Source organism: Apteryx mantelli, chromosome 18, assembly GCF_036417845.1.
Source record: "Apteryx mantelli isolate bAptMan1 chromosome 18, bAptMan1.hap1, whole genome shotgun sequence".
NCBI classification, from domain to species: Eukaryota; Metazoa; Chordata; class Aves; order Apterygiformes; family Apterygidae; genus Apteryx; species Apteryx mantelli.
This window is the reverse complement of record NC_089995.1, coordinates 2,411,613-2,425,552: the sequence shown is the minus strand read 5'-3', so window position 1 is coordinate 2,425,552 and position 13,940 is coordinate 2,411,613. Positions and strand designations below refer to the sequence as shown.

The following is a 13,940-nucleotide window of genomic DNA, read 5'->3' as shown; positions in this document are numbered from 1 at the left end:
ATCCCCAAATTCCCTTCCTTGGCTGTATTTTTACCTGCATTAGTTTGCCTTGAAGGCATGGATTTGGTTCTGCATTCAGCTGAGCTGCATGCCTTCTCCTTTGAGGATCTGCTTCCAGAGTCAGCAGTGGAAAAGCTGCTGACCTCCTTCTCCTGCAGCTAAACTCCCTACAGCTCAGTTCTCTTTTACCCTGTTGGCCCACACTTCCCAGGCTCAATTCACACCATGCTGGGGCTCTCCTTGCTCAGCCAAGGGCTACAACACAGCAGCAGGATTTTTTTATCTTGAGCTTATTGTCCACTCTGACAGATAAGTCCCAAGCTGAGAGCCCTGCAGACTTGAACAAACTTGGTAGTATGCACTTTTCTCTCTAACCACAGCTTCCTGATGTAGCAGCTCTATTTTGAATGACTGAAGTTTTAGCTTTTCTTTGGGTAGAGGTAATAGAGTAACAGTTGAAAATTAAGCAACACAAGGAAATTGCCCCACGTCTAGGGCTCATGAGCAAGTTCTGGCCTCCAGAGACCTGAGGACTTGTACAGAAAACACAGTGACCATCTCTGACAAAACGATCTACAGGCTCCACACACCACTCAAAGCCTGCAGAGGTCTGCTAGCTGATCCCAAGCTCTGGAGGACTTCAGTACAGTGCAGTGGTCAGAGCCCACCAACAGATCCTGGTGAAGTCCTGGGTACCTTCCCCTTCTGTGCTGAAACTACAAAATAAAGAGGAATGTGGCATGGAGAGGATGCTGTTCGGTTGCTCCCAGCATATTTATTAGACCTAGCAGGAGGAGGCACCAAGGGGGCTTGGGGCCCTCTAGACCACCCAGCCATATGGAAAGTCAGCCAATGTGGGTAGCCAACCATGAATAATCCCGTTCTCCCCCAAGACAGCGGCAAAAATCTCTCTGTTGTGAGGGAGCAGGACCTTGATCAGCCTGGGAGCAGGCCAGCATGGTGATTACATTGTACTTGTCTCAGTTTTCAGTTGAGTCCTCAGAAGCCACGAATGTAAAGGCAGCTCGAGCTGGGCAAAGAGATGCTGAGCATGGCCAGCAAGCTGCTGAAAGCCAGACCCTCTGCTGAACCGGGGTCCTTCCCTTGCTCATCCCTTCCCTGGGTTTTCCTGGGGGGCACGAAGCACTGTTTCTCACTCTCTTTCGTGCATGTTGGCAGCATGCAGCAAACCCTTCCCCTCTTGCACAGCAGACTGACAGTGAGTATTGGGGTCTTTTGCTTTTCGTCATTGGTGGAGAAACAAAGAAGGCATTCGGCATGAGTAAGTAGCTTTGTGTTGGCCACTGCATTTAGCAGCCAGCTCTGATCTAGTCTTTGGGAATTTTTTGAACCGTTTATACATTTGGCTTCCAAATGGCCCACATCAGTGAATCCCACAGTTTAACTTGGGAAAAGTAAGCAAATAACCTACCCCCCACAAAGAACTTCCTTTAATTTTTTGTTTTGTTTTTAGCTTGATGCTTGTCCAGGCAAAAATAAAATAAAATCAATACTCTTTTTACAGTTCTGCGTCAGCCTAGTAAGATATACAACCCTTCCTCATGAACCTCTCCTCCTTTGCACTTATTGCCACTGATTGACAGCTGTCAACCTCCCACCAAGCCTCTTGATACCGCTAGACCCTTTCACACACCTTTGCAGCCAGCTTTGCCTTGGATCCTCCTGCACAGCGCAGCAGGGTCCCCCAGGGCACTCACGCGTTACGCCAAACGACACGCTGGCACCCGAGCCAGCGCAAATCCTGCAGGACCGCACCAGCAGCGTCCTCCCGTGCCACAAAGACGTGCCTGCCACCCATGCCAACTCCCCACCGGCAACAGCCCCCAAAGGGACCCTTTGCTCCTCGCAGCTCGGAGGGAAGCAGGGCCTGGCCGAGCGCTCCCGCAGCCTGCCACCCCTGCGGCCACCCTGCCGCCCCCATGGCCACCCTGCTGTCCCCATGGCCACCCTGCTACCCATGTGGCCACCCTGCCGTCCCCATGGCCACCCTGCCACCCCCCCTGGCCACCCTGCCATCCCCACGGCCACCCTGCTGCCCCCACGGCCACCCTGCCACCCCCGCAGCTACGCTGTCATCACTGTGGCCACCCTGCCACTCCTGCAGCCACCCTGCCATCCCTGTAGCTGCCCTGCTGTCCTTACGGCGACCCTGCTGCCCCTGTGGCCACCCTGCCGCCCCCGCAGCCACCCTGCCACCCCAAGGCCACCCTGCCCTCCCCAAGGCCACCCTGCCGCCCGCCCTGCTGGGGCGCAACAGCCCTCGCTGGGGTGTGCTGGGCGCCCCGGCCAGGCCGAGGGCCCCACGGGCAGGACCCCACCGCGTCCCTGGTGGGCACAGGGGGTCGCGGCCCGGCCTCACCCACAGGGAGCCCGCTGGGGGGCAGGGCTGGGCCTCAGCCCCTGCGGCAGCCGCCGGCCCCCGGCTCACCTCCTCCAGGCTGCTGGCCGCGGCCTTGCAGCGGCCCATGTGGCTGACGAAGGCGGAGGTGGTGGGCGAGCTGAGGTCCTCCTGCACCTGCTGCACGAAGTCGCGCACCGAGATGAGGGCCGCCATGGTGCCGCGGCGAGGCGGCGCCAGAAAGGGGAACTGCCTGCAGGAGCCGCAGCCGGGGCCGGGCCGGGGCCCCGGGGCAGGAGGGAGCCCCTCGCCTCACACACCCAGGCCCACACGCACGCTCCCCACGCCTGCCCCGCACACCTACACGCACACACGACCCTGCGTATATATACACGTGCGTACACACACACACACACACACACACACACACAGTGACACAGATAGCAATCTTGTGAGTACGAGCTAAAACGTTTTGAGGAAGAAAGCGACTGACGCTTCATTTTGAGTCACAGGGAGCCACAGTCTGGTGGCAATGTGGAAAGTGCGGCTGAGGGCGGTTTCAAACGCCGAGGACCCGCCTGGGGGCAGGTGCTGGCCCTGCTGGGAGCACCGGTCATGCTGGGGGGCATGGGCACTGCTAGATGTGCAGGGTGCTGTTTGTGACCGCCGACCCCCAAAGTCTGGGCTGAGGCGGCGCTGAGCGCAGCGCTGTCGCTCCCCGGCAGCCCAAGCCCTGGTGCTGCAGGAACCGAGCCCAGAGCAGCCCATTTCGCTCCCCCTTGCAGCCTAAGGGCACCCTTGGGGGTGGGAAGAGAGGGCTCCCTTCTTTGCCATGCTGGGTCGCCCGCCCAGCGGCCCGGCTGGGCCCACCCCCAACCAGGGGCTGCGGGGTCCCAGCCAGAGGCCTCACCCCGACCATGTCTGGCCCATTTCTAAATACTTTGGGCACATACACAGGCAAGAAGTTCCTATAAACGCAGCAAACCTCCCACTGCAAACAGTTGTCTGCTCTGGGTCACAAAACCTGCTTCAAAGTAAATGTCAGGGCTTGTCTCAGTAAAGCCTGTGCAGAGGACAGGAACCCCAGGGCAGTGGAGACCATACTGAGAATGAGTCTCATGTAATTTACATCAGCCCAACACGATACAGATTCACATTGACAACATCCACACCAATGTCCCAATACTGTGCTGTCACGGAGGAAGGGTGAAAGCACATCAGAGAGGACTGTGCAGGCAGGCAGACCTCAGGCTTGAGAAAGCAGCCAGAAAGTCCAAACAACGTTGAAGAGAGCAGGCAAGGAGCTTTTATTCCAGTGGAAATGAAGATTCAAAACAACACTGAAAGTGGATTTTGGCTGTGTTGTCCTTCTTCTCTCCTTCACCAAGCCGCTGCAGCAGCACCCCAGAGAGCCCCCTTCAAAGGTCTCCTGGGTCCCACCTCCACCAGGACTCTCTACAAGACCTACCTTTCCCCATATAAAATGTGAAGGCTGTTTTGAATTCTTCAGGCAGAGCCCTGGGAAGTGCCAGGTATTGTCAAGCTGGAACATAAGTGGAAGGTGCAGCGATGGGAGGAGATGGCTCTGTGCATCACCATCCTTGCCAGAAGTGCTCCCAATGACAACAGCTGGTTTCAGTTGCCAAGTCTGTGTGGCTAGCCCCAGCCATCATAGTTTTCCAATCCTTCCCCCCCACACCTCAGTTCAACAAAGAACAAATTTATCCCAAAGCTGTAACTGGTCCTCCAAGGAGTTTGCCTTGTAAGTTACTTGCTTGGTTACTTAACATCTCATGGGTACTTTGCATGAAATACAACCACTCAAAGACAGGCAACTTTTCCAAGCATCTCACTCAAAGGTTGCCTGGGAATCTGCAGACTTTCATTAAACTTTCTGGTCCAGTCTTGGTTCTTGCAATAATCCCCCCCATCTTTGAGCAGTTCTTTTCTAGAGAGCATTTATCCATTAATGATCTTCTCGCTGATGTATCCAGGCATGGTGTAGATCAAAAGAACCAGGAAGACGGTCAGAACAGCAGCAATGAACAGCACAATGATGTACTTCTTGTACCGCTTCCAAATAAAGAACACAAAGGTTTTCATGGGATTCACAAACCAGTTGAAAGATGTTTTTGGCCGGCTGAAACAGAAGGGAAAGAAGAGTTTAGCCGAGGGTCCACTCACAGAGCACTGTGTTGTCCCCTCTGCTTTGGTGCCCTGCCTCCATCATGGGCCACTAGGTCTTCCTGCTACTTGAGGAAAGCATCATCTGGGGAGCTGCATGGCCTGGCCTGCTCCCTCCCCTAACCAATCCCACTGCCTGAGGGAAGAGAAGGGGGTCCCCCACCCCACACTCTCCTCTCTCCCACATCCGATGCAGTAACCACAGCTCCTGTGAAAGTGCTAGAGACACTGCGCCTCCAGGACAGCACGCAGCAGAGCTGTTCCGAACCTGCGCAGCCAGCTGGGTACATTCACATGGTTAAATTGGAGCTGCCCTTCATAGGAACGACATTGTGGCACAGCTGGGTTGAGGAACCTGCTGAGATCAGCTCTAGCCCAGCTGCTGCAGCCACAATGCCTGCTGGATCCACTTAAGCTCTGGGAACCCACTTGCAGCCTCAGTCCTGCAGACCCCCTTAGCCCAGGGCCTCTTGATTCTGCTCTTGGTTTCCTCACGAATCGATGCCTGCTCCCTCTTCCCACATGATCAGCTGCCAGAGAACACAGCTATCCCTGGCCCCACTCTGCCCATTTTAAAGGTGATGAACATGAATACTCACTTGGGCTTTTCCAGGGGTTCAGGTTCTTTTCGGCCCAAACCAACAGGACTTTTCTCAGCCTCCTCCACGGTCAACAGCTGCAGCTCTGCTTCCACCTTACCCTGGAGGGGAGAACATACCTGAGCCGCAGGCTTTATGTTGCTTCACTGACAAACCTGCCAGGACTGCGTATTTATCTCCCAGCTCCACCAACAGATGCTCAAGCAATCAACTCTTCTCTCCAGCCATTAGCCACAGAGATCTCTCACTTCATAACCAGAGGGAACTGTGGCCTGGCCAGAAACTGTTTTCCGGGAAGGCACTGTATTTATAATGCACTTCCCAGCTCTCCAGATTTGGCTGCAGCCTTCCACACTAGTACTGAATACAACTTGCCTCTGGGGACAAACTATGGTCCACCAACAGGGCCACCAGCAGCAAGTCGCCCTGGGACACTAAGTACCTGCCTGTCCAGAGTAGGCAGAGACTCTGGCACAGGCCTATCTTGGTGCTGTCCTGTCTGGTTGACAGGGAGCCACGTGCACCTCACAGGCTGCCCTTGCTAAGCACTGCTCTATGGTAAGTGCAGAGGAAGATGGGAGGGTGGACGCCCACTGCACATCACTGGAGCTGGCACTTCGGTGTGAGATGAAGCTCTGGACTTGCAGCAGATGGGACAAGTCTCCAGGACCCTGCACAAAGCCCCAGGCAGCTAGGTCTCTCCTGGCTGCAGGCAATGTGCAAGCAGGACCGGTTGCCCTGTCAAGACAAAGGTGAAACACTGGTTTTCCATTCACCCCTGCCAGCACCTTGTCTTACCGTCAGGAGGTACTTGTTTCCACTGGGGTCTGTGAACTGAACATCCTCTGGTTTGATCGAGCTACTCCACTTCTTCTTTTTCTTCTTCTTCTTCTTCTGATTGGCTTCCCTCTCTTCTCTCTCCTCATCTTCTTGATCTCTGAGTTTGATGAAGGGCCACCAGCCTCTCATGCGCTTGTTTCGGAAGATGGAGAAGCGAGGTGTGGCATTCTCCTTGGCCATCTTGATGGTGCAATGCTCTGAGCTCTTGGCTGCCCGCACCATGTCATGCAGCTTCAGCTCAATGGAGCCTGTGGGAACACCGAAGAGGAGAACTCCTAGTGAAATCCTGAGGCCAGCCTCACGCACTAGCTATCTTTCTTCCTGTCTCAGCCATGCTCCTGCCACCACCAGCAGGTCCCAGCTGCCAGAATGATCTAGCAGACTCCTGCTCATTTTCAGGAGGGGAACTTGAAGCTCAGCATAAGAAAGACCAGACCAAGAGTTAGAGACTAAGAGGCAGAAGTCACAGCTTTGTCTCTCCATTTTCTGATATGGCCAGTCTGGTTTGCCGGTGGTACAGTGGGTCATTTTCACTCCATTGCCATGACCCACCCTGCTCTCCTCGCATGCCCAAGCTCCCCTTTCCCCCTGCAAACTTTAATAAGGAATTATAAAATCTGGAAAACTCATTGAAAGGTTCAAGTCAGTCTTCACGTCTGCAACAGCCTCAGTTCATTCCCCTGCCTGGCCTTGCACCCCTGTTCCCTTTGGAAGAGGCTATTGTCCCAGTTCAGCATTGAGCCCTTGCAGCAAATCAGTCTTACCATATACTGGGCTGTATTGGCAAGAGCACAGACAGCAGTTGAGGGGAGTGAGTGTTCCCCTCTGCTCAGCACTGGTGAGACTGCATTTGGAAACTGTGTCCAGTTTTGGGTCCCCAACACAAGAAAGGTGTCACCAAACTGGAGAGACTCCAGTAGCCCAGATGGTCAGGGCTGGAGTACATGTCATAGAAGGATAGGCTGAGAGACCTGGGTTTTTTCAGCCCAGGGAAGAGAGGATGAAGGAGAGATTTTATTGCATCTTCCACAGCCTAAAGGGAGCTAGAAAACAGCTGGATACTCTTTTCAGAAGGGTGCAGTGAAAGGATGGGAAGCAACGGGCACAACTTGTAGCAAGGCAAACTAACTAAGGAAAAAAACTTCACAATGAGAATGGTGCTGCCCTGGGACAGGGGCCCAGAGGGGTTCTGAGATGTCCATCCTTGGAGATATTCAAAACTCACTCACAAAAGGTCTGAGTAATCTGAGCCACTTTGAATCTAGTCCTGCTTGGAGCAGGGTGTTGGAGTAGAGACTGCAGAGTCCTGTTCCTGCCTAAATGTTTCTGAGATGGTATGGGCCAGGAAGCCCTGGGATAGCTGTCTAATGCTTTCTTCAGTCCCTGTGTACCACTGCTGAACAGATCACCATTAATAGTGCTTCATGGAAATAAAGTCCTTTGGAATAAACTATGGAGGGATGATAAATCAAGTGAGTTTTATTCTGCCTGGGAGACAGCAGGGCAGAGGAGCTGCTTTTTAGCAAGGAGGTCAAAGTTTGAAGAAGGAAGGGATAACTGAATAGAGTGCTGCAAACTTGGGAACGGGAGCAGAAGCAGGAGGGGAGAAGCATTTGTGTCCAAATGTGGGCAGCATCACTGTTGGCCCAGCTTCATTGCCATGCCCCTGCTGCATGCCCAGCTCAGCAAGTCTGGTTACTAAGAAGTATCAAAGCAGCAAGGGGGCAGAAAGGAGCTCAGCCTCCAGCAACGGGATGCGGTGAGACAAGTGCCAAAGGAGTCACAAAGGCTGCCAATCCCCATGCCCAGCATGAGCTCCTGGGAAAGCTGCTTTTTTGCCAGGTCTTTTGGAACTACAAATCTAAGAGAGAGGAAGGACACTGAGCAGGTTTAACAGATAGGCTGTGAGGAAGAAGAACCTAGCAGTCCTGGGGCTGACCGGTCCCAGAAAAGGACAATGAGGCCCTGGGACAGGCCTGCCAGCTCAACATGTCTCTGTAGGGTGGGTGTGCACCACCAGACTTTGTCTATCACTTGCATGGGAAAAGCCAGCCCAGATGGCTGCTAAGCCAAAGACATCAATCCGGTGCTGCTCGTGTTCCTTCTCAGAGAGCTGAGCCCTGTGCAAAATGCTGCAATGTTCGCATAAGGTGAGGGGAGCGAGACAGGGACAAGCCACCCCACTCCCAGCAGACCATACCATACCTAGAAAGTCATTAGCTGAAATCCTGTCATAATCCCAGACCTGGAGGACCAGAACAGCCGGTTCCCTAAACTCCGATTCCTCCACGGAGAAGATGGAATCCTTCTTCTTGTAGGTGATCTCTTTCTCGGTTGGGAGATAGTTGAAGCGGAAGACGAACCTCCAGTTGAAATTGCCCTCCCCAGTCAAGGAGTTAAAGTGAACATCTGTCTCTTGCTTGTCGTGGTCAAGCCCCTTTATCCAGCTGCAGGAGGAACTAAGTTATCTCCTATCCAGTCCCAAAGGCAGCACCACAGAGCAGAAGGACAGAGGGAACAAACCCCATGGGGTGGGAGGAAAGGAAGGGTCAGATAGCCAAGCTGAACCAACACCTAACCAGCATCTTTGGGGGTACAGCAGTCAGTGCAGGGGACTGGAGTGGGGCACCTTATGCTGGGGCAGGGAGGAGCAGAGGTTCAGAGGAGGCAGTGAGGGGTATGGGTCAGAGCAAGGGAGCGGGACAGCCACGCTCTGGCCTCCCCCTGGCTCCCATCAGACCTTTTGACGTAGATGTCACTGGAAGGCTCTCCCGTTATTGGGTTGATGTCATCAAGGATCACATCGTCTGTGTTCCAGATAATCACACGCAGCTCGTAGCTGTGGGAGGGACCCAGGCACGGTGAGACACGTGCTCTTGCCCTCAGTGCCTGGCTAGGCAGGTCAAGCCCACACCAGCAGAGCAGTAGGACCTGAGCCCACCTATCACAAAGGCCCCATGGGACCCTGCCTAGGGCTCCTCTGGTTCAGGCAGGCCCAGCAGCCTCACACAAAGCCCTTCATGCAGGGCTACAACCCCACAGGTCAAACACCTACAGTCAAAACAAGCACCTTACACAACGCAAATTCCTGGTGTTTGGGAAACCCACCCAGCACCAATTAGCCATAGGAACACAGAAAAACTTAGGCAAGAAGGGACCTCTGCAGTCTCTACTCTAACCTCGTGCTCTAAGAAGGACTAACTTCAAAGTAGATCAGATTGCTCATGGCAATGTCCAGGTGAGTTTTGAAAAGATCCCAGCACCTCTCTGGGCCACAGGGTCACAGTGCCAGCGTTGCTCCACCCTCATCATGAAAATGTTTTCCCTAGATCTAGTTGGAATTTCCCTTCCTGCAATTTGTGTCCTTTATCTTTTGTCCTTTCACTGTGCACCTCTGAGAAGAATCTGGACCAATCGTCTCAGTAGACCCAACAGATCATTTAAGACAGCAGATCTCCTACATCAACTCTTCTCCAGGCACCCAGAGGACATCACTCAACTAGCCAGACTGGAGCTGGGTGACTAGCTCAGACCTGGATTTCTGTCTCATCCATGTCCAGCATTAGAGGAGATTAACCCTACCCTTCACAAAAACTTCAGCAGCTGAAGCATTCATGCACCACACTGATGGGCCCAAAATGTTGTCCTGCAGTCAGAGCTGAAGCAGAGAGGAGAGCTGTGTGCCAGGGCACTGCCAAGCTAGCACAGACCTGCCAGCCTGTGCAGGACTGCACTGCATCCTACCAGGCATAGCAAGGGACAGGGACCCTCCACACGGGTTCTCCAGCCCCAGTCCCGCTCCCATGAGTGCTACCTGATTGGCAGTCGTGGCTTGATATTGACAGGAGGCGGTGCGGGAACGTCATTTGGAAACATGTCAATCCACATGTGCAAGGAGCCCTGACAAGAGAAGACAGAAGAGAGATTTCAAAGGACAGACCACCTCCTAGCTCTTCAAGGAGCAGGGACTCAGTCCAGCAAGTCCAAAGCTCTTGCCAGAAAGCCACTAGCTCAGCTCCCTCCAACCCCAGCTCTACTGAAACTAGCTGCCTGCTGATGCCCCAGCACTTCAGTTTCATGTACCTGCATTTTAGATAGGACTGGGGGGCAGGGGGGGGAATACAAAAAAACAGCTTATTCCATCCTCCAAACAAGAAAAACCATTTCAGCTGAACTGAGTCTATTTCAAACACAAACAGACATCTCACTCTGTTTTAACAAACAAGCACATGAAGGTGCAATGTTTTGGCATAGCCAAGAAAAGTGACATGACAGGTTTGATCCTCCCCTCCCCAGATGCGTTTCCACTGCTAACCAGCATCAGTGTGTTTGCAGAGCTCTGCTGTGTGACAGATCTGTGGTACCCAAGGGAACAGGAGATGTTAGTGCAGGATGTTGAAATGGTTGAGCTCAAATCACTACACTGCGTAAAACTGAGAAAGAATGTTTCTCCTCCAAGCAGCAGTTACATCGTGACCCTGGGGTATCCCGGGCCTGCAAGTGACAATCTGCAACTGATCATCTGGGAAAACATCTCAGCTTTTCCAAACTGGGAATCACACATCCACCCCGGCTCCAGGGCAGACCTGTCACCAAGCAAACCATCTCAGCACTCCAGCTCTGGACACTCTGCAGGGGACAGGCTGTGGGCCAAGTTTCAACACACAGCTGTTGCCATTGGCAGAAGGAATCGCCAGTTCTTGGAGCTGCTGTTGTGGGCTCTCTGCAGACACTGCTGCCCCAGTGATGTTCAGTTCACAGCTTGGGAACAGTTTTTGCCATTTGAACAGCCAGCAACTGATAATTTTACAGGGAAGCCAGGATCCAGACCACATGCTCCCAGGTCGGAGGCACTGGCAGAGCTGCTGAGGCCCTGTCTGGGGCAAGTGGAAAGACCAGCAGTGCTGCCCTGGGCAAGCAAGGAGAAGCCAAGAGGGCAGAACAGGGCACTTGCAGGGGAGCAAAGAAACAGTGATAGGGGACAAAGCAGAGGAAGAGGCAAGGCAGCAAGGCCCAACTTAAAATGGAGGCTGGAGGGCTGCTGCTAGTGCCGGGGGGAAGTGGGCAGGGAAAGGCAAGGACACAACCACCCAGCATGGTGGTGGCATGGCCCAGAAGGCAGAGCAGGTCCCTTGCCACCCACACAGCTTCCTTTTCAGAGCAGCACCCTGTGGCCTGAGGCGACGGGAAGGACCCTGGGCCACCAGCTTGGTGGCCACAGCATCAATGGACAGAGGTCCCTTGTGGAAAGGGTGTCCAGGAGCACCACTAGAGGTTGGAGAGTGGACCTGAGCAAAGGATACTCAAGGCCAACGCCTCCCTAGCAGGCCTGGCTATGCAGAGACGCAGGTCCAGCCACCCACCTGGGAAGGGGTAGTGTGCAGGGCTCACAGTGAGGAGGAGACAAGAGACAACGGGAGTCCAGCCAAAGGGCTGGGGACCAGCTGCACAGAAGGTCTCACCCCATAATTATGTCCAAATTGGGCAAGGAAACACGTCTCACCTGCACAAGCCCAGGGTTCTCTGGGTTGTAAAGGGAACGAACCTCCACGTGCTCTGGTACTAACTTGTACCCATATCCTGCCATCTCTTCCCAGTGTTGCAGGACATACAAAGCCTTATGTTCATCATGCGCTGACCAGTTCTCATCTGCCACTCCTCTCTCATTCCTCACAAAGGCCTCTGCAGGAGGACACAGCCAGTTAGAAGATGAAGGCACCTGGTCAGCAACAACCACTTCAGGACATGAGTCTCAGACACAAGTAGGGGAAGGCAGCAGACTGGGTAAACAAGCACCTCACTAGAAGAACAAAACAGGGAGAAGCAGGAGGGCAAGGCTAAAGGGCAAGTGTGCAATATATTGCAGCAGTGAGGAAGACTGTGAGCAGGAGACAAGCAAGCTAAGAGAAGTAAGAGGAAAAGGGCAAAAAGCAAAAGATCTAGCAGATACTGAGCAGGCTGTGACCCTCTGGGAGAGTTTAATTCCCCAGGTCTCTATGGTAATGCTGGCAGACCCACAGGTGAGCAGGTTTGCCCCAGAAGCACTGTGGGGAAGCACGACTTGTCATTCAGCAGTGACACATGCCCCTGTCCTGCCCAGTCCACACTGTTAATTGATTCATTTGGTGTGAAGCCAAGCCAAATGGAGGCGATACAATTCAAGACCAAAGTAATGCCCGCTGGTGGGGCAAAAAGCAGGAAGCCATGGGCAAGGACACAATAACAAAGCATCAGCTCTTTGTCTGGAGGTCAGTCTGAGACAAAACCAGCCCAAGCCATCCCCAGATGGCTGTGTCCCTCTGGGACACAGATGCCCTTGTGATGGACCTCAAGGCCAGGTGAGACAGCTGTGAGGTGTTCCCCAGCACCAACTTCAGCTCAAGGCACTGCAGCCTTGTTTGAACCACAGCCACCCACTGCCGACTCCAAGAGCCAGCTGGGCTCTGACGCAGGTCTTGATATTTGAGACAAAAGTGCTGAAAGGATCAGCCCCCCCGTCGAGGCCCAAGCTTTGCAGGGGCACAGCAGGAGCATGCAGCTGGGGATGGCTATCCCTATCTGGGTTTTTTGATTTTGTAAAAATCAACAAATGGGTTCATTCTAAAAACAGCTCTTTCAAATACTAGTGGGGGCAATGGGAGCCCTGACAAAATGGGTAGTTCTTGGTCTTGCTTCACATAAAGCAAAAAAACAGTCCAGATATAACCCAGTGCAATTACCCATCTGAGAAAAGATTGTAGACACAATGGGAATTAGCCAAAATGACTCAAAAGAGAGATGAAAACAATTGGGAATAAAAAGACAAAGAGCCTTTGAGGCTGATGATGCGGCTTATGCAGGCTCTGCAGCTTCAGGTAGAGATAAGACCAGCAGGGAAACAACCACAGCTACCAATGGGCAAAGGGGCAAAAGGAAAAAGAGGGATTCCCAAATGGAATCAAGAGAAAATACAATGAGGAGGGAAAGGGTCTATTTAAATGAACAAAAACTTCAGAGACAGAATCTTAAATCCTGTTTAAACTGACTCTGAAAGGAAGACTGATCCAGTTATTTCCAAAAGAGCAGATGGAAAGCACATGGCAGAGGAAGAGAAAGAGGAAAGTGGGGATAGGGCCATTTTTCCAAGAGGAAGAGCAGGGAGTGTGTCCATACCTCCCATCTCCAACCCACAGGGTCCCAGTGGCCAGCATGGCAGGAGGTCCTGGCTGCCAGAGGAGCGCCAGGACAGTACCCCATTTCTTACTTCCCAGCTACCCAGCAACCTGAGGGAAGGGGAAAAGGGCTTCTAGAAGCTCCTTGTGCTCTTCTGAGTGGGATCTCTTTCCCCCTCATGACATAACCAGCCTGCAGAGGTCAGTGGAAAGCTGAGGAACAGCAGCACTGAAATGGGCAGAAGGGAAAGTCGGCAGGACAGGTAGGATGCCCCATCTCTGAGCAGGATGGGCAGCGCTGCCTCACAGGATCCAGCCATCCACAAGCAGGCCAGGTCTGCTCCATCCTTCCCTCCAGGTTGGACTTGGCTGCCCAAGTGTTGGACACTGGAGGGAATGTGTCCAGCAGGGATGTCCAGGGACAGAGCCGTGCTTGGGGAGGTTCTCCATCACTGCTGATGTAGAGGATGAAAGATTTCCACATCCTTGGATGCTACTGGCCCCGACTAGCAGTTTATAATTCGGGGGGGGGGGGGGGGAGCAAAGAGGATGTGGTAGCTGCCCACAAGAAGGAAATCAACAGCAGTAGGGAGCCCCCCAAAGCACCTAAAGCCCCCCCAAACAGAGCACATCCCTGAAAGACTCAGCCAACAAAGGACAGGAAAGGAGACTGAAAAATTCCCCCCCAAAACAATTAAAAGACACCAGTATCTTGGGGATGGTGGCCACAAACAGATGCAAATACAGCTATTTGCCAACCTCAGTCACTAGAATAAGCTAAGCCTTCTTCTGCTCAGCAAGCCATCA

The 13,940-nt window shown here is 53.3% G+C and overlaps 2 protein-coding genes across 2 annotated transcripts in view; both read right to left on the bottom strand.

Annotated features, from left to right (window-relative positions):
* The window catches only part of LOC106499896 (arf-GAP with SH3 domain, ANK repeat and PH domain-containing protein 1-like), a 38,500-nt gene extending 35,925 nt beyond the window's left edge, over positions 1-2,575 (bottom strand). Inside the window, exon 1 of the mRNA XM_067307959.1 lies at positions 2,450-2,575. Within this exon, the coding sequence (XP_067164060.1) occupies positions 2,450-2,575 (126 nt within the window). The remainder of the gene's footprint in view (positions 1-2,449) is intronic.
* Positions 2,576-3,463: 888 nt separating this feature from the next.
* LOC106499895 (fer-1-like protein 4) overlaps positions 3,464-13,940 on the bottom strand; it is a 45,641-nt gene continuing 35,164 nt past the window's right edge. Inside the window, exons 39-45 of the mRNA XM_067307442.1 lie at positions 11,486-11,664; positions 9,797-9,882; positions 8,723-8,821; positions 8,188-8,429; positions 5,941-6,230; positions 5,143-5,243; positions 3,464-4,499 (exon numbers count right to left, since the gene is read on the bottom strand). Coding sequence (XP_067163543.1) covers positions 4,319-4,499; positions 5,143-5,243; positions 5,941-6,230; positions 8,188-8,429; positions 8,723-8,821; positions 9,797-9,882; positions 11,486-11,664 — 1,178 coding nt within the window. The 3' untranslated portion in view covers positions 3,464-4,318. The remainder of the gene's footprint in view (positions 4,500-5,142; positions 5,244-5,940; positions 6,231-8,187; positions 8,430-8,722; positions 8,822-9,796; positions 9,883-11,485; positions 11,665-13,940) is intronic.